The sequence below is a fragment of the Capra hircus genome, chromosome 21 (genome assembly GCF_001704415.2).
Source record: "Capra hircus breed San Clemente chromosome 21, ASM170441v1, whole genome shotgun sequence".
NCBI lineage: Eukaryota > Metazoa > Chordata > Mammalia > Artiodactyla > Bovidae > Capra > Capra hircus.
The window spans coordinates 56057636-56075210 of record NC_030828.1 but is presented as its reverse complement, the minus strand read 5'-3'; the positions used below and the strand labels follow the sequence as shown (position 1 = coordinate 56075210).

The window sequence follows — 17575 nt, the reverse complement described above, 5'->3', positions numbered from 1 at the left end:
AAGGCAGAAGATGCCCTCTTTTCCCCTGCTGTCTCTCTGGGCTTGGGGACACACCCAACTGCACCCACATAAGAGTCAGGACCAGCAACTGCACAAGCCAATGTGCTTTCCACGTGGGAGCTGCATGCCTCTCAGCAGTGGGGTGAGCTGGGTTAAAAGTAGCTGCCACTCAGAGATAAAACGGAATCACAAGGGCAGGGCACAGCTTCTGAGGGGGGCTGAATAATGAGTAATGTGGAGGTGGGGTCCCTTCTGGCAGTTGTTCAGTCATTCAGTCTTGTCCAATTCTTTGTGACCCTATGGACTTCAGCTCACCAGGTTTTCCCATCCTTTACTCTTTCCTGGAGTTTGCTCAGACTTATGTCAATTGAGATGGTGATGCCATCCAACCATTTCATCCTCTGTCACCGCCTTCTCTTCCTGCCCTCAATCTTTCCCAGCATCAGAGTCTTTTCCGATGAGTCAGCTCTTCTCATCAGCATCAAAGTACTGGAGCTTCAGCATCAGTTCTTCCAATGAGGGGCTACTGCTTTCTGGCAGTAGGTGGTAGAAGCCAGGCACAGAGAAAAGTTCTAAGCTGGTCTTCAAAATGCTGAATGGACCCTGGTTCCAAAGGAACTGGGATACCAGAGGGGGAACATTTAGGAGGAGTTGAGCATGAAATAGGGACCCGTTATAGCTATAAGTCAAGTGAGAGCTTAGTCCCCACCTGGAGGCTTCATTGAAAACATCCTATCTTGCAGGAGTGATTTCTCCAGCCCATCAGCCTGGGGTGTTGGGAAGTGCTTTCCCATAACCTCAGACTCCCCATTGACTGGTACATGTCAGCCTGGCTCTGCTAAAAAGAACCATTCACCCACATAGCTGCTTGCTCAAGAAACTGGTTGTAGTTTGAAAAAGGTGTGTTTATCCAGAGTTTTATGGCTGCTGTGCTACAAAGAGGAGATTCAAGGTGAACTCCAGCATCCTTGTGCTCCTGGGTTCACAGGTCTCCAGACTGCGGTGCTCCCCAGCTTGGCCTAGCCTGTACTCAGTCTTGTTCCCAACAGCCAGACATATTCATTGTTTATTATTATTTTTAAAGAAATTATTATTTATTTGGCTGTGTCAGGTCTTAGTTGCATCATGCAGGGCCTTTCGTTGAAGCAGGCAGGCCTTCTGGTTGTGGCAAGTGGTGACTTCTCTAGTTGTGGTGCGCGCATTGAATTGCCCCATGATGTTTGGGGTCTTAGTTCCCTGATCAGGGATTGAACTCATGTTCCCTGCATTACCAGGTAGATTCTTAACCGCTGAATCACCAGGAAGGTCCCCATATTCATTATTAGTGGAGCTGGCAAAGAGCCTACAGGAACCACGCTATGGAATCCTTTTACACTTTAACTTGTCCATTCCCAGGGCAATGACACGCTCCCATAGAATCTTAGAGCGACTGTCAGGGTTGGATCCGTCTTAGTGTTAAGTCTTAGATTTGGATGAAATCCTAGAGGTCACCTGGACCAACGTTCCTCTCTAAGCAAAAAAATTTTTTCTGCAGCTTTCAAGATAGGTTCAGGTGTTCACAAGACTGAGACAGGTCAGGGAGGATGGTGGGGAGATTGAGCCTGGAATCCAGAGGGTTGTCACTTTCCCTGAGGCTTAGTCGGTGCTGTCTTTGCATTAGCTCCCCTTTCGCTTCCCTTTGTGATGCTGTTCCAGAAGAGACGGGCCGTAATGATGCTGGGGGTGGCACCGGTGATGGAGAAGAAATATCTTACCTTGCTTGCGATTCTGTTTCCAGACATTGATGAATGTCGTTATGGCTACTGCCAGCAGCTGTGCGCGAATGTTCCCGGCTCTTATTCCTGTACATGCAACCCTGGTTTTACCCTCAACGAGGATGGAAGGTCTTGCCAAGGTATGTGACGTGAATGATAGCTTGAACACAGTGTGAAACCCTAGATGCTGTCTTCTTCAGAGTCTGACAGCTTATGTCGGTGGGAAACGCCGTTGTTAAAGTGTATTTCCACTCACTGCCCGCTCATGCCGTTGCTTACAGAAACCTGAGATCCTAACTGAGCTTATGTGAAACATGTCAGGATGTACTCTGCGCATTTACTGAGATTAGAACCGCATCATCCACCAGCTGGGAGCTTACGATTTCATGGATTTTGCTTCTCTCTGTGTATCCGCTGTCCGCAAGTAGCCTTGCCAACATTTTTGATCAGTCAGAAGCTTTCTCATATGTCCTCTTAGCCTGAGTTCAATTCCCAAGGCCCAAAGAGGGATAAAGAGAGAGGGCTCCTGATTCCTGATGAAATGCGAGATATTCACATACATTTTATGCAAGGGTTTCACAGGCAACTTTTAAAAAATAATAATTTTCTTTATTTATTTTACTTTTGGCTGTGCAGGGTCTTCATTGCTGCATGGGCTTTCTCTAGTTGCAGCAAGCAGGAGCTATTCTCTGCATGGGCTTCTCACTGTGGTGGCTTCTCTTGATACAGAGGGCGTGCTCTAGGGCTTGGGGGTTTCAGTAGTTATGGCACATGGGCTGAGTTGCTTAGAGGGATCTTCCTGGATCAGGGATGGAACCCTTGTCTCCTGCATTGGCAGGCAGATTCTTTACCCCAGAGCCACCAGGGGAAGCCCCACAGGCAACTTTGATGCCTGTCATTATAGCTTTCCCTTGTCCATGCTAGGAGGGCCTGTTATTTTAAAGAGTAATAGGATGGTGATAGTGGTAACTTCCCTTACAACCCGACATTCCCCGCAGTAGCAGAATGAAACAAAGGCATTTTCTGACTTTGACATGATCGTGTCACATACTGATAAGTAAGAAAAACAAGTTCCAGGCTTATGGCACTTTCCAGCTGAAGGTATCTTCTGCTCAGGAAGTGAACAGGGGACTTAAGACCCAAAGAATTAGCGCAAGTCCTGCCTGGCCCCCAGCTCTCCACCCCCAGCCCGCAGCCCGGGGCCGCCAGTCCCTGGCAGCTGCCCCATCCAGGGTGGAGACAGCGCCAGAGACTCAGAATGAGGTCTTTGTTTGGAGCCTGCCACCAGCTTTTGCAGGATCCATTTCCTTGTCACAGTACTCGCGGTCTGGCTGGCAGGCTCCTGGCCAGCTAGTTGGAGGATATTATGTCTCCATTAGTTTAATCGTATCTAAGTCATTGAGTAAACAGGAACGCATCAGCGTTAAAGAGCTGGATCCTGGATTCTTTGTCAGTCTCTCTTCCAAAGCTGGTTCTGCTGTTGTTCCAAGAAGTCTCGACTGTGTTCCTCATGCCAGGAGAGGTCATTTTCTCCTGAGAGCAGAGGCTGGCCTGGGAGGTTGAGGGAGCTGATTGGGCAGGGGAGCAGGCGCCTGGCTCCTTTGCTGCTGTGATAAGTGGCTTAGCGCAGATGCAGGCTTCTCCGTGCCAGGGCTGGAGGTTCGAGATGCCAGCCCCTCCTAAGGCACAGCCACGCACAGAGAAGCCCAAAGGCCGTTGTGTCCCGTGGAGAGCATCCTCTGACAAGGAGCAGTTAACATACCTGGCTCTGGGTCCAGCAGTGTGATAAAGCGACAGACACAGCACCCAGGCCTGGACGCAGGCACTCGGCCACTGGGATATCGCATCAGCAGGGTCCACGGCGACACAGGATGTGACTGACTCCAGCAAGCTTTTGTATTCCTAACACCTCAAGCAAGGTAGAGGGCTTTGCCCTCGTCAAAGGATTGTCACGTTTGTTCGTTTCACTGAGCCCCAACAATAGCCTTGTGAGGTAGGCAGGGCAGATGAGGAAATCAGGCTTCAAAGAGGTTAAGCAATTTGGCCAGAGTCATGCAGCTAGGTGGTGGCAGAAAGGAGCGTAAAGCCCAAGAGTCCAGTCGTCCTGTCCAGCAGGTTGGAGTGGGGAGCGGGTCCGCTCCCACAGCATTCAGAAGGGCCCTTGGGCAGGTGTGGAGGGCAGGGCTGGCCAGAGAGGGCTGCCAGGGTCCTGGGGGCAGAAGTGCAAGTAGCTGAAACTGTAAGAGGGCGGGTCTTGGGCTTGCTCTCCTTGCACAGCCAGCCTCTGGCTGGAAGCCGAGGACTCGAGCCCTCCTTCTCCTTGGTGCTGTCCTGCCTGGACAGCCTGGCATCACATTTTCCTGGCCTCCTGGGTGGACAGCCTCTAGACTTCCTTTGCACCGGTGGAGACTGGCATCTCCCTGGACTTGCCCTGCATGGCCATCTATTTTTTTTTTTTTTTTTGCCCCTCTGAAAGTTTCAAAGATGCCAGGAAGTGGGAGCTATGTGGATATGGGCTTGCCCTCTTCTGTAAGAAAAACTTCTTACACGCCGTTTCCACCCTTCCTAACTTGCAACCCCAGAGGGGATGTATGGATGGAGTCCGTGCTTCTTCAGTGAGCCACTTCCCTTTTAATTCTGAAAGCATTCAAATTAAAAGTCTGAAGAGGTTTACCTGGACTTTGAAAGGGATAGACATTTTCTCAGCTGGCACTTTGGCCATTGTCATGTGGAGCATCGGGGGGGGGGGGGGAGAGGAGTTTAAAATGGGTCAGCCAGTGCTGTCGTACCAGTGGCTCCCTTCTTGCCTCCCCTTCTCTGAGCTCTGCAGAATGAACCCTGTATATTGTGGAAAGACCCCTGACTCACGTCCCATTTTCAACTGTGCCCTTGCTAGCTTGGGGACTTGGGCACATCTGTCAACTTCAAAACCAAGATAAACATCTTTGTTGATGTATAAGTGACATAAGATGAACTGCACTGTTAAAGGCACACGATTTCATGCACTTTGACATACATATATCCCCACGAAACCATCGCCACCTCAAGATAGTGAATATCGCGTGCGTGTGTGCTAAGTCGCTTCGGTTGTGTCCGACTTTTTGCAACCCTATGGACAGTAGCCTGTCAGGCTTCTCTGTCCATGGGCTTCTCCAGGGGAAAATACTGGAGTGGGTTGCCATGCCCTCCTCCAGGGAATCTTCCAGATCCTGGGATCAAACCCTCATCTCTTATGTCTCCTGCATTGGCAGGTGAGTTCTTTCCCATTAGTGCCACCTGGGAAGCCCAATGAATATCCCATCACTCCTTAAAGTTTCCTTGGGCCCTTTTGTGGTTCTCTCCTTAACCTACTGAACTTGTAACATGGGGTGATGGTCCTGAGCCCAGGCTGTAAGGATTCGGTGAGTACGAGATCCTTCTGTAATTATCAGTGACATTATTTATGTCCATCTATCGTAGTTGGCTCAGGCTGCCATGATAAAATGTTATACCATAGACCGTGGTGGCTTAGACAACATAAATTTACTTTCTGTCAGTTGTGGAGGCTGAAAGTCCAAGGTGAAGTTGCCAGCATGATTGGCTGCCTGGGTGCCTCTTGGCTTGTAGGTGGCCACCTTCTCCCTGTTCTCACACAACAGAAAGAGCAAGAGCAAGCGCTCTAGTGCTTCTTTTCATAAGGGCCCCACCTTTATGAGTTCATTTAACCTTAATTACCTCCCAAAGGCCCCATCTCCAGATATCATCACATGTGGGGATGAGGGTTTCAACATATGAATTTTGGAGGGGACACAGTTCAGTCCACAGCGATAGTGAATAGTTATTTTTTTGTAAATAATCATGCTTATTTACCTCTTTATCTGAAACTTCAAAGTCAGTGGGGGTGAGGTAAGAGCTAACTGGGGATGGGAAGGAGCAGATGTAGCCTAGAAATTCCCGTTGGCGAGCCTTGGAGAGTAGACTTCCTTGGAGGTGTAAACGTGTACATGTCTACACACGTATATGAAATGTATACACGCCGTTTCCACCCTTCCTAACTTGCAGCCCCAGAGGGGATGTATGGATGGAGTCCGTGCTTCTTCAGTGAGCTCTTTGGGGTCTGAGCTCTCCATCTGACAGGTCCTAGATGGAGATCCTTGGTATCTGTGGGTCTGGTCTCCTGGTGGTAGTGGATTTTGCTGCTGGTGCATTCTTCTGCTGAGTGAATACAAAGTTCTCTTGTGGGAATGGTTAGTGATATGCTTTTTTTTTTTACAGATGTGAATGAGTGTGCAACTGAGAATCCCTGTGTACAAACCTGTGTCAACACCTATGGCTCTTTCATCTGCCGCTGTGACCCAGGATATGAACTTGAGGATGATGGCGTTCATTGCAGTGGTAATGAGCTTGGCTTTGGAGACTTCCACTTGTCCTAGGGGCACTGGGACAGGGGTTTCTTCACAGGTGTTTCCACTTATTTCCCAGACAGATTTCCAGTTTGGGACATTTTCCAGTGCAGCGGGGTTACAACCACACAAAACAGAGATGAGTCACTTCCCAAAGGTGGCACGCAACTGCACGTCCCTAGTTATTTGACCCTTAATGCAAAAATCAGCGGAGCTAACTGTTAGGATCTGACATGGGGTTGAAGAGGAAGAGGAATTGCCTAATTTTGCATGCTGGTTTGAATTATCTGTCTTCACCCAGCACTGAGTCAAGTCATGGGAATAGGGCAGATAGTGCTAATAGAATAATAGCAGGAATAAAAGCAAGTCTCGCAGGGTAGGGTTGGGAGGGGGAGTGTTGAATGAATGAGATTATGTATGTAAACTATTAAAATCTCTATAATCAGTGCCTAACTTTAGACCTGGCCCATCATGAACATGCAGTAACTAGTTTTCAGATCAACTAATGAAAGATTGGATGTTGAATGAATAAAATCTTAATTTATTGTGAGAACACAGATGGCTCAGTTGACCTTTTGTAAATTCTTTCCAAGCCCAGGAAGCTATGACTCTTTGCTCATGCTAGCTTGTGGACTCTATTATAATTATCTTAGAAACTTGTAAACTCCAGTAAACTCCTTGAGAATAGGAGTAGCTTCTTACTCCCATCTGTTCCTGTAGCATTCTGCAGAGGGCCATGTATAGTTCATTCTTTGCTCCATTTCTCCTTCTCTTTTTTCTTTTCCTGTTTTTTTTTTTTCTTAATGTTGACTTAAACTCCATTCTATTCAGTTTTAGCATCATCAGCAATTGTGAAGGAGCACAGTCCAAATTAATGATGCTTCACTGTATTTTTCAAAACAAGTGGGCCATATCCTAGAGTGTGAAAATCTTTTCATCCTCCAGAATAGAAAGTTTCCTAATCCTGGATTTCACTGTAACAGGAACTGACCCAGGCCATGAATGGAACTTGTGGGATAGCTTCAGGTAGAAATAGAGCGTTTTGGGGACGGAATTCTCTGAAACAAAGGAGCTCTTCTCCCCAGGGCCAGGAAAGACACAGCCACAAGTAGGCAGTTACAGAGAGCCTTAGGCCGATTAAATGTCAGTCCCAGAAATAGCCGTAAAATATACTCAGGCATAAAAAGCTACTTTCTTCCTAGATTTCAATCCCTGTCTCTCCCCACCTCCTGTGGCACTACTTTGGGGAATCTGGGCTAAGGACCTAAGAGGTAAAAAGTTTAGCATTACAGGATGGGGTCCTTCATTTTTGGAGAATTGTCTGCACATCCACAGATGTGGCCACCTGCAGAGAAGGTGTGAGAGAGTGACTGAAGAGTCAGACGGAGCCAATTGCAAATTCTCGCTCTCCTGTTCAGTACTTTCCGTGGCCAAGTCACTTCCTGAGCCTGTTTCCTCATTTCTTAAAAAAACAAACCAACTAACAAACACCTTCACCAGCAGTCATAAAGATGAGATGAGCTGGGGGACCTAAGTGTCATTTGTGTCAACTTACTTTCTCTAAGCCTAAGTGTAAGAAACTTTTGGTTTTTCAAGAAGCCATCCTTGGTGTTTTGGCAAAGATTTTCAGTTGACTCACTTTAACCAAAATGGTCATTGTTTTCTCCATATTCGTGATGATGCAATCTTCTGCAAGATTCTGAAATCTTTAGGTAACCCTTGTTCACTGTGGGCCTGGGCTTCCCTGATGGCTCAGCAGGTAAAGAATCTGCCTGCAAAACACAAGACACAGGAGACACAGGTTTGATCCCTGGGTCAGGAAGATCCCCTGGAGGAGGAAAATGGCAACCCACTCCAATATTCTTACCTGAAAAATCCCATGGACAGGACAAATCTCCCCTCTATTGAGGAGCCTGGTGGGCTACAGTCCATGGGGTCGCAGAGAGTCAGACAGGATTCGCGGGGATGTTTGCCGGGAGCTTGTTGTCTGTCCCTTCCTACTTGTTCCCTTTCTGTGCTTGTTTCCCGGCCGGGAACTGTGACCTTCGCTGTGTTGTTCCAGCTGCTGTGGCCCCTCCGTGCAGCCCAATGTCCCTCAGAGATTTGCTAAGTGAGCTGACCCAGGAAACCACAATGGATTCTCATGTGGATGCTTGAAACTGTGCTCCTTGCCAGAAGCTGGCCTGTATTTCTTTTTTATTCCTGCTTCAATCTTTCATAGTAATTTTTATTGGCGTCTAGTTGCTTTACAATGTTGTGTTCATTTCTGCCGTATGGCAAAGTGAACCAGCTATATGTATACACACATCCCCTCTCTTTTGGACTTCCCTTCCATTTAGGTCCACCACAGAGCACTGGGTAGAGTTCCCTGTGCTATCTAGTCTGTTCTCGTAAGCTATTTACTTTATACATAGTAGTGTATATACATTAATCCCAGTCTCCCAATTCTTCCCATCCCTATCTTCCTCCCTTGGTATCCATACATTTGTTCTCTATGTCTGTGTCTCCATTTCTGCTCTCCAAATAAGATCATTCATACCATTTTTCCAGATTCCACATAGATGCATTAACATATGATATTTCTTTCTGACTTACTTCACTTATTTATTTGTTGTTGTTCAGTTGCTCAGTAGTGTCCGACTCTGCGAACCCATGGACTGTAGCACACCAGGCTTCCCTGTCCTTCACTATCTCCCTGAGTTTGCTCAAACTCATGTCCATTGAATCGGTAACCTCTGTGAGCCTCAATCTCCCCTCTGTTGAGTATGGTTAGTAATAGCACCTCTTTCTAGGGCTGAGGTAAGGATTGAATGCCATCTACCCATCTCGTTCTCTGCTGTCCCCCTCTCCTGCCCTCAGTCTTTCCCAGCATCAGGGTTTTTTCCAATGAGTTGGCTCTTCACATCATATCACATCACATCAGGTGGCCAAAGTACTGGAGCTTCAGCTTCAGCATCAGTCCTTCCAATGAATATTCAGGACTGATTTCCTTTAGGATGGATTGGTTTGATCTCCTTGCAGTCCAAGGGACTCTCAAGCATCTTCTCCAACACTGCAGTTCAAAAGCATTAATTCTTTGGCGCTCAGCCTTCTTTACAATCCAACTCTCACATCCATATGACTACTGGAAAAACCATAGCTTTGACTAGATGGAACTTTATTGGCAAAGTAATATCTCTGCTTTTTAATATGCAGTCTAGGTTTGTCATAACTTTTTTCTCTAGGTCCACTGTATTTCTGCTTGTGGAGGATGGAGCCACAATCCTTAGTAAAGTCTGGGGTTATGACTCTAACATAAGCAGAGGGGTCTGTTAGGTGGAGGTGGTTGCCATCTCTCCATCTGCAGTGGGGCGAGCCCCAGCCAGGGAACTTCCCAAGCCCAGGACTCCCCAGATCCACCAATCTGGAGTCCGATTCAGGCAGGATTTACTCAGAGAGACATTATGGCATTGTGTTGATGAGTATAGAATCCAGAGTCTGGCTGGCCAGGTTCAAATCCCAGCTCTACTGCTTACTTGTTATCTGTAAATATAGTCAAAGTCCCTAACCTTGGGACTTCCCTGGTGGTCCAGTGATTAAGACTGTGCTTCCAATGCAGGGGGCAGATTTGATCCCTTGTTGGGGAATTAAGATCCCACATACCGCATGGCGTGGCCAAAAAGTAAAAAAAAAAAAAAAAGTTACTTAATCTCTGTGAGCCTCAATCTCCCCTCTGTCAAGTATGGTTAGTAATAGCACCCCTTTCTAGGGCTGAGGTGAGGATTGAATAAGATGAGGTGTGTAGCGCATGTAACCCAGGGCTTGATACACAGCGAGCTCTCAGGAAATGACAGGTTTTACCACTGCCTTCTACTAAAGGTATGAATGGAATCTACACACTTAACAGAAATAAACAGGATACTCTGTTAGGACGGCTGGGGCCAAGACCAGACTCTACAAGGCTCCCCAGGGAGCGGGAGTGGGCAGGACAGAGCAGATCTGACTCACTGAGCGTGCTTTAACTTTTCAAAGCAGCATCTCAGTTCTGCTGGCTCATAACCCATCGCCCGGAGGCCCCTGGGAGAGAAGGAAAGGAGTTTTCCCTTCTCGAATGTGAGAGACAGCAGGCATGTAACACAGAAATTATCGCATAGTGGAGGAGCAGCCTCCCATGTGCGGACACCCTCTCTGGGTGATTCCAGAGAGCAATCCGAGGACATGTCACATGGGGAAGCCAGTGAAAGCAAGTTTTCGGGAACACAACAAATGAAAGAAAAACATGTTTTCTTTGGCGTGCTTATCGCGTGAGGCTCAGATGGGGGTTCTCTTGCCAAACGCTGTGTGTGATGAAGAGTTGGCTTTTCTGGAGCGCCTGCTTTTGTATCCCTGGCCACAGTCTACGAGTTCAACGGCTCCCTCTTCAGGTCCCCACCTCTGTGGCTGGAGAGTGGCCCAGTGCCAGGTCCCACATCCCAGACCACCCGAGGCAGGCAGGCCACCCCATGCCACACAGAGTTTTCACTTTCAAGGAAGTTTTTTTTTTTTCAATATTTATGTGTTTATTTGGCTGTGCCAGGGCTTAGTTGCAGCGCATAGACTCTTCTGTCTTCATTGCAGCATGTGACATCTTTAGTTGCAACATGTGAGATCTAGTTCCTGGACCAGTGATGGAACCTGGGCCTCCTGCATTGGGAGGACAGAGTGTTAGCCACTGGACCACCAGGGAAGTCCCTCAGGGAGGTTTTTGGACACAATGACGTTTTAATAAAATTCGCACCCTCTGGCCTTCTGGAGATGTCCCTTTTAGCTGTGATTTTAGGAATAATATTGGTTCTCAACTTGTGGGTGATTAGAGGGGAGTTAGCACTGGTAACTGGGGCTTCCCAGGAAGCAATAGTGGTAAAGAACCTGTCTGCCAATGCAGGAGACAGAAGAGATGCGGGTTTGATCCCTGGGTCAGGAAAATCCCCTGGAGGAGGGCATGGCAACCCACTCCGGTATTCTTGCCTAGAGAATCCCATGGACAGAGGAGTCTGGCCTGCTGCAGTCCGTGGGGTTGCAAAGAGTCAGACATGCCTCAGTGACTAAATAACCACAAGGCACTGGTAAAGTTGCCCTTCCAGAAGACTAGGTCCGCTGAATGTTTTTTAGGTCTGGGGAAGAGCTCTGCACCCAGAAAACTCCAGCAGACAAATCTCACCTCCAGATGTAGAGGGTAGATTCACCTACAGGGCAAAATGAGACAGTGATGAGTAGGTGATGTAGCTGAGCCAGAGGCAAAATGGTGTTGGAAGCTTGGTGGAGACAGAGTTTAGCTTCATGAAGGAGAGAATTTTCTACCAATTAGAGCTGCCTAATTATCAGTGGGCTTCCTTGGTAGGTAGTGAGCTCCCCATCACCAGAATTGTTCAAAAATGAATTGGAAAACTTCTTGGCAGAGAAGCTATCCTATGTGTCAGGAGAGTGTGGTTACTCTTGTTCAGTTGCTAAGTCATGTCTGACTTTTTGCGACTCCATGGACTGCAGCACGCCAGACTTTTCCCTGTCCTTCCCTGTCTCTCTTCGTCATGCTCAGACTCATGTCCATTGAGTCAGTGATGCTATCCAACCATTTCATCCTCTCTCATCCTCTTCTTCTCCTGCCTCAATATTTCCCAGCATCAGGGTCTTTTCCAGTGAGTCGGCTCTTTGCTTCAGATGGCCAAAGTATTGGAGCCTCAGCTTCAGCATTAGTCCTTCCAACAAATATTCAGGATTGATTTCCTTTAGGATTGATTGATTTGATCTTCTTGCTGACCAAGGAGAGTGTGCAGGCTGGGATAAATTAAGCTAGAATAGCACTAAGTTCCCATGCCCAGGTAGCTATGATTATAAATGGCGTGTGTAACTTGTCTCCCCCAGATATGGATGAATGCAGCTTCTCTGAGTTCCTCTGCCAACATGAGTGTGTGAACCAGCCAGGCACGTACTTCTGCTCCTGCCCAGCCGGCTACATCCTGCTGGATGACAACCGGAGCTGCCAGGGTGAGGCTGCTAGAGGGACCCAGCTAGGGGAGGTGTGAGATGGGGCTGGCTCAGGGGGCCACCTGGATGTCTTTGCCTGGGGAAGGTGGCAGGGGTGAGGGTATGAATGGGTGCTGGTGACTCCCAGTGCGGCAGGCTCTGGGCAGGATGCCTGGGCTGGTACCTTCCTGCCCTGCAATCCCATCCTTTGGCTTCAGAAAGGACAAGGTCAGTCTCCTTGCTGGAATGCCCTCTGCAGATACACACAGCTGGTCCTGCCTCCCCAGGCAGGTCTCTGTAGCCCCTCTGAGGAAGGCTCCAGACCCCACCAGGACCTCTGATGGCCGGGTCGTGGTCCATGAGCTGGTTTTCTCATGGTCCCTGGACTGCAGCCTGGTCAGCCTTTCTTTACCGACTTCCTAGAGAATGGACACAGGTGGAGGGACACCTGCCTCAAAGGGTTGTGACCCCCAGTTGTGAAGGGGGTGGTGTCTCCCCAAGATTGGCTGCTCAAGATGATTTCCTGCCCATGCTCACCTACTGGGGCGGATGGAGGAGGCTGGTAGCTGGGCAACAGATTCATTTTCAGCTCCTTGGACCTGCCTTATCCCAACACCAAGCAAGAATTCTCCACACAACAGTGCCAAGCAGTAGAAATATATTGTGAGCTATAAATGTGAGCCACATATGTAATTAAAAATGTCCTAGTAGTCACATTAAAACAATAGAAAGAAACAGGTAAAATTAATTTTAGAGCATATTTTATTTAGAGCTATATCTAAAATATTACCAGTCTACCATGTACTCAATATAAAAATTAAAGATGTTTTACATTCTTTGGCTTTACTAAGTTGTTGGACTCTGATCTGTATTTTCCACATCTCAGTTTAGACTAGTCACATTTCAAGTGCTCAGTGGTCATGTGTGGCCAGAGGCTGCCATACTGGCTAATGTAGCTCTATAGAAAGACCCAGGCAGCCTCCACCCCCACTCCCACCCTTCTGGCCCCGGGACCGTCACCTCGGAAGTGCTGCCTGGCTTCAGCCTCTTGTCTATCATGCATTTCAGACATTAACGAGTGTGAGCACAGAAACCACACGTGCATCCTGCAGCAGACCTGTTACAATTTGCAAGGGGGCTTCAAGTGCATTGACCCCATCCGCTGTGAGGAGCCTTATCTGCGGATCAGTGATAAGTAAGTCACGGCTTCCCCTGGGGAGATGGGGATGTGGACGAGGAGCCTGTTTCAGAAATCAGCCAGTGTGGAGTCAAGGAGAGAGTACCTGCCAGGGTCATGGGAGATGTGGTCCACTGTCTCCTACACAACAAGGGAAGCCTGGCGTGCTGCAGTCCACGGGGTTGCAAAGAGTTGGACACCACTGAGCGACTGAACTGAACACAACACATGCGTGCCCCCCTCCCCCGCCACACTTCTCTACCGTTCCCCCGCTCATGCCAGATATGGAGATTCTCTAGACAGCTAATCAAGAGGAGAGGTGGGGTTCATGAATCTCCTTTTCCCTTTAATGACTTTGTCCTGGATGTTGTTGCTGTTTTGGTGGATATACAGGGTCTTTAGAGCTGGGCTTCTCAACGATCACGTGCATAGAAACCACCTAGGGATCTTGTTAGTGGCCCAGTTCTGATTCCGTGGGCCTGCTCTGGTGTGAGACTCAGCCTTGCAGACAAGCCGCCAGGTGAAATGGATGCATCCAGTCTTCCCGGACCTTGTTGGGAGTAGCGAGGGGCTGGACAGGTCACTAGAGAGTTCTCGTTAACTTAGGGTACCTAGCTTGCTCTAATCAAGTTTTTGATGTCACAATAGTGATTGAATGAAATCACCAGATGGCAAATATTTAGTTGAGGTGAGAACTGAAGTGAAGACAACCTCTACAGAGTGAACACACTAGAACAGTGGTTTTCTGCCCCCGTGTACTAGGAATTCCTCTTCTTACTATTCGGTTCCTATTTAACTGTCTTACTTCCACTGTAGTCTGCGTGCATTGTAACAGGTGCACATGCACGCGTGCACACACACACACAAACACACACACACACGGATCTTCTGCCCTCCTCCCTTCCAGTCACCTGTTTACCACCCCCACAGCTCCCAGCCCTCCCACCTGGGATACAGGGATGAATGGACACGTCCATCGTGCATACCCTCTAAGGACACAGCTCCTAAGAGGAATTCACGCCTTACCAGTGTGCTTCCCGCTCTGATCAAAAGCTGGCAGAAGAGGACAAAGCAGGAACAGACAGGTCCTAAAGGAGCCTTTGCTGGCTGCTAAGCGCTGTGCTTCTCAGTAGCCCTGTGGAACAGCGTTCTTTGATTTCTGGTTCCAAGGCCCTCTGTGGCAGAGCAGAGCTCCGCCCTCACCGACTCCCATTCCTGGTTGTCCCTGGGTTTCTCCAGGTCTCAGTTGTCTGTTGTGGGGACCTGCCCTGAGCCGGTGTTACTGGCGGGGCCCTGATGAGCCGCTGAGAGCCCTGGGAGACTCCTGCACCCTGCCTCCAGGCCCCATTCCAGTTTCACTCCAGCCGCCCTTATCCAGCTCATTTCCTTGTTCAGGTGTCTTGTATTCCTGCCAACCTGAGTGTGACCTGCTCTCACCTTCACCCACACCCCAGAATGTCCCGCCTCCCGGCTTCTGTGCACACATCTTCTGCACATGGAAGGCTTTCCTGCCATTGCCACAGGGACAGAACTGCCCCGTCTTTCAGATCTGGCTGCCAATGCCACCTCCCAGCTGTTTGTGATCCTCTTCAGCTGGGAGCCATCTCTCCCTCCTCCAAATCTCTTTTAGAAAGCGATTAGTTTCTGTGTGACACGTGACATTTTAATGCGGCTATTTTGGCACCCCAAACATCTTGACTTGGCTGTTTGGATGGAGCCTTAAAAAAAACCAAAACTTTAAAAATTCCTTTTTAAAAAGTAATTATATGTATTTGTTTATTTTTGGCTGTGCTGGGTCTTCATTGCTTCTCGGGCTCTGCTTTAGCTGCGGTTAGCAGGGGCTACTCTTCCTTTGCAGTACGAGGGTTTCTCATTGTGGTGGCTTCTCTTGGCACATGGGCTTAATTGCTCTTTGGCATATGGGATCTTCCCAGACGAGGGATAGAACCTGTACTTCCTGTATGTGGATCCAACCTCTCCTGCAGGCAGATTCTTTACCACTGAGCCACCAGGGAAGGCCCTAAAAATTCTTTTTATACACTCACTTATTAAGTGTTAGTCGAACTCCTGGTCTGTGCCCAGTGCCAGGTGCTGTGGTGTTTGTTCTTACGCTGGTGGAGGAGAAAGACAATGAACAAATGGTCACATAATGAATCCATGATCCTCGATGGTAGTAGGGGCTGTGAGCAGGAAGAATGGAAATTTACAAAGTGAAAGAGTAGGCTGGACTTGGTCTAGTCTGGGGAGTCTAAAAGCCCCTCTGAGTAAATGACCCTTGAGCTGGAATGGAAAGGTGAGTCGGTGTTAACAAAGCAGAAGAGCAGAGGGAACAGCGTGTTTAAGACTATCAGACAAGAGCGACCTTGATGGCTTCAGGGACAGGGAGAAGCGGCAGCCTCATCAATGACATGGACAGTGACCTGGGAGGAAGTTAGAGAGACTAACAGAGACCAGACCCCATGAGGATTTAGAGGCTAGAGTATGTGTTTGGTTTTTATCCAAGTTGCAATGGGTGCCACTGTAGAACCTTTGAAGCAGGATACAGACATAATCTGATCTATGTTTGATGAAGGGCACTCTGCCTGCGGTGTAATGGGTTGGAGTGGGAGAGCCTTCCGTTCCATCAAGGAGGCTGTCACAAGGTCCAGGTGAGACAGCGAGGCGGGGCACGGACAGCGGAGATGGAGTAGCGGGCTTTGGACTACATTTTAGAAATAGAATGGATAGATTTTGAAGATGGATTAGAAGTCAGGGGAGAGAGACAGAAACAGCAAAACTTACTCCCAGTTTTGGCCACCAAGGCATACTGCTGCTGCTAAGTCACTTTAGTTGTGTCCAACTCTGTGCGACCCCATAGATGGCAGCCCCACAGGCTCCCCCATCCCTGGGATTCTCCAGGCAAGAACACCGGAGTGGGTTGCCATTTCCTTCTCCAGTGCATGGATCAACAGATATCTTCATCCTGTTATGCACTTGGACCCCTAGGGGGAATCTCAGGAATGAGGGGAGAGATGGGGGGGCGGTGATTCAGGATAAATCCAGGGGTGTCTGTAAAATGCATACCTTGGTAATGAGTCAACTTTGTACTATGTTATACTATGTTAAGTATATACATAGTTAGACTATGCTATTACTAGTGTTTCAAATGAGATGTGTTGTATCAGACATATTTGCATCTATGATTTATTTCTCCTATTAAAGAGTGAACTTAAGATCATTAAATTTATCATTGCAATAAGTATCCTAACATCTGAAAGTCCTGTCCTAATGTGTCTTGTATATAGTGAGTTCTGATGCTTTGTTTAGAGAAAGGAAATACCCAATTCTATTCCACACAGACTGGGGTAAGTACAATAGAAAATGTGAAAAAGACCACTCAAGACCCAGCAATCTATTGTGATTTCTCACTTTTAAAGCTTCTTAATGAGTATGGATGGTTGGGAAGTGAAGGGCTACGCAGCACACTTTTGCCAACTAAGTATGTGACCAACATGAAGTACATTTCAGGATGTCCCAGTGTTCTGAAAACCAGACAACTCAGGTTTATGCTTTAGTAGCAGGACTATCTGATTGGCCAGAACAGGCCGTTCACTAGGAAACAGAGGGCTCACCTACACGCTGGAGAGTTTTTAGACCAGAGACAGAAGGAGAGGGCCCCCACAGTCACAGCATTTGGATGGTAGAAATGGGGTGTCCTCCTTTCCCATGTTTCAAGCACAGAGGTAGGTACAACCAGCATCTGGAAAGGATCTGCCACCTTCTCACATGATTTCCCTTCCTGACAGCCGCTGTATGTGTCCTGCGGAGAATCCTGGCTGCAGAGACCAGCCCTTCACCATCTTGTACCGGGATATGGACGTGGTGTCAGGACGCTCTGTTCCCGCTGACATCTTCCAAATGCAAGCAACGACCCGCTACCCTGGGGCTTATTACATTTTCCAGATCAAGTCTGGGAATGAGGGCAGAGAATTCTATATGCGGGTAAGAGGGGGTCTGAGTGGTGGTCACCATCTTCCGCAAGGTGTTCTCTTGTCTAGCCTGGAGTATGCTTCTAGAAACAGGCCAGAGTGCAGTTTGGAGGGGTGGGTGTGGAGGCAGGAGGGGAAAGTGGATGGGAGTCAGGGCTCCACTGTCCTGGTTCCTCTCACTTTCTGCGTGGCCTTGAGAAAGTTGCTCCCCCTCTGTGAGCCTCAGGATCCTTACCTATGCAATGAGAAATTAGGCCAAGATGCAATGGTAGGTCTCTTTCTTCCTGCAATTCTTTGTATTTTTTTAACCAT

General features: G+C 48.2%; 1 protein-coding gene and 1 long non-coding RNA gene across 3 annotated transcripts in view; one reads left to right on the top strand and one right to left on the bottom strand.

Moving 5' to 3' along the window:
* FBLN5 (fibulin 5) overlaps positions 1-17575 on the top strand; it is a 92588-nt gene that overhangs the window by 59680 nt on the left and 15333 nt on the right. For both annotated transcript variants that reach the window (XM_018066211.1, XM_005695319.3), the window contains 5 exons: positions 1778-1894; positions 6009-6128; positions 12017-12139; positions 13187-13313; positions 17081-17276. In XM_018066211.1, the coding sequence (XP_017921700.1) occupies positions 1778-1894; positions 6009-6128; positions 12017-12139; positions 13187-13313; positions 17081-17276 (683 nt within the window). The remainder of the gene's footprint in view (positions 1-1777; positions 1895-6008; positions 6129-12016; positions 12140-13186; positions 13314-17080; positions 17277-17575) is intronic.
* LOC108638511 lies at positions 6716-14962 on the bottom strand. Its single transcript, XR_001919871.1, has 2 exons — positions 14322-14962; positions 6716-7908 (listed from the first exon to the last, which is right to left on the bottom strand). It is a non-coding gene; the product is annotated as an uncharacterized LOC108638511 (long non-coding RNA).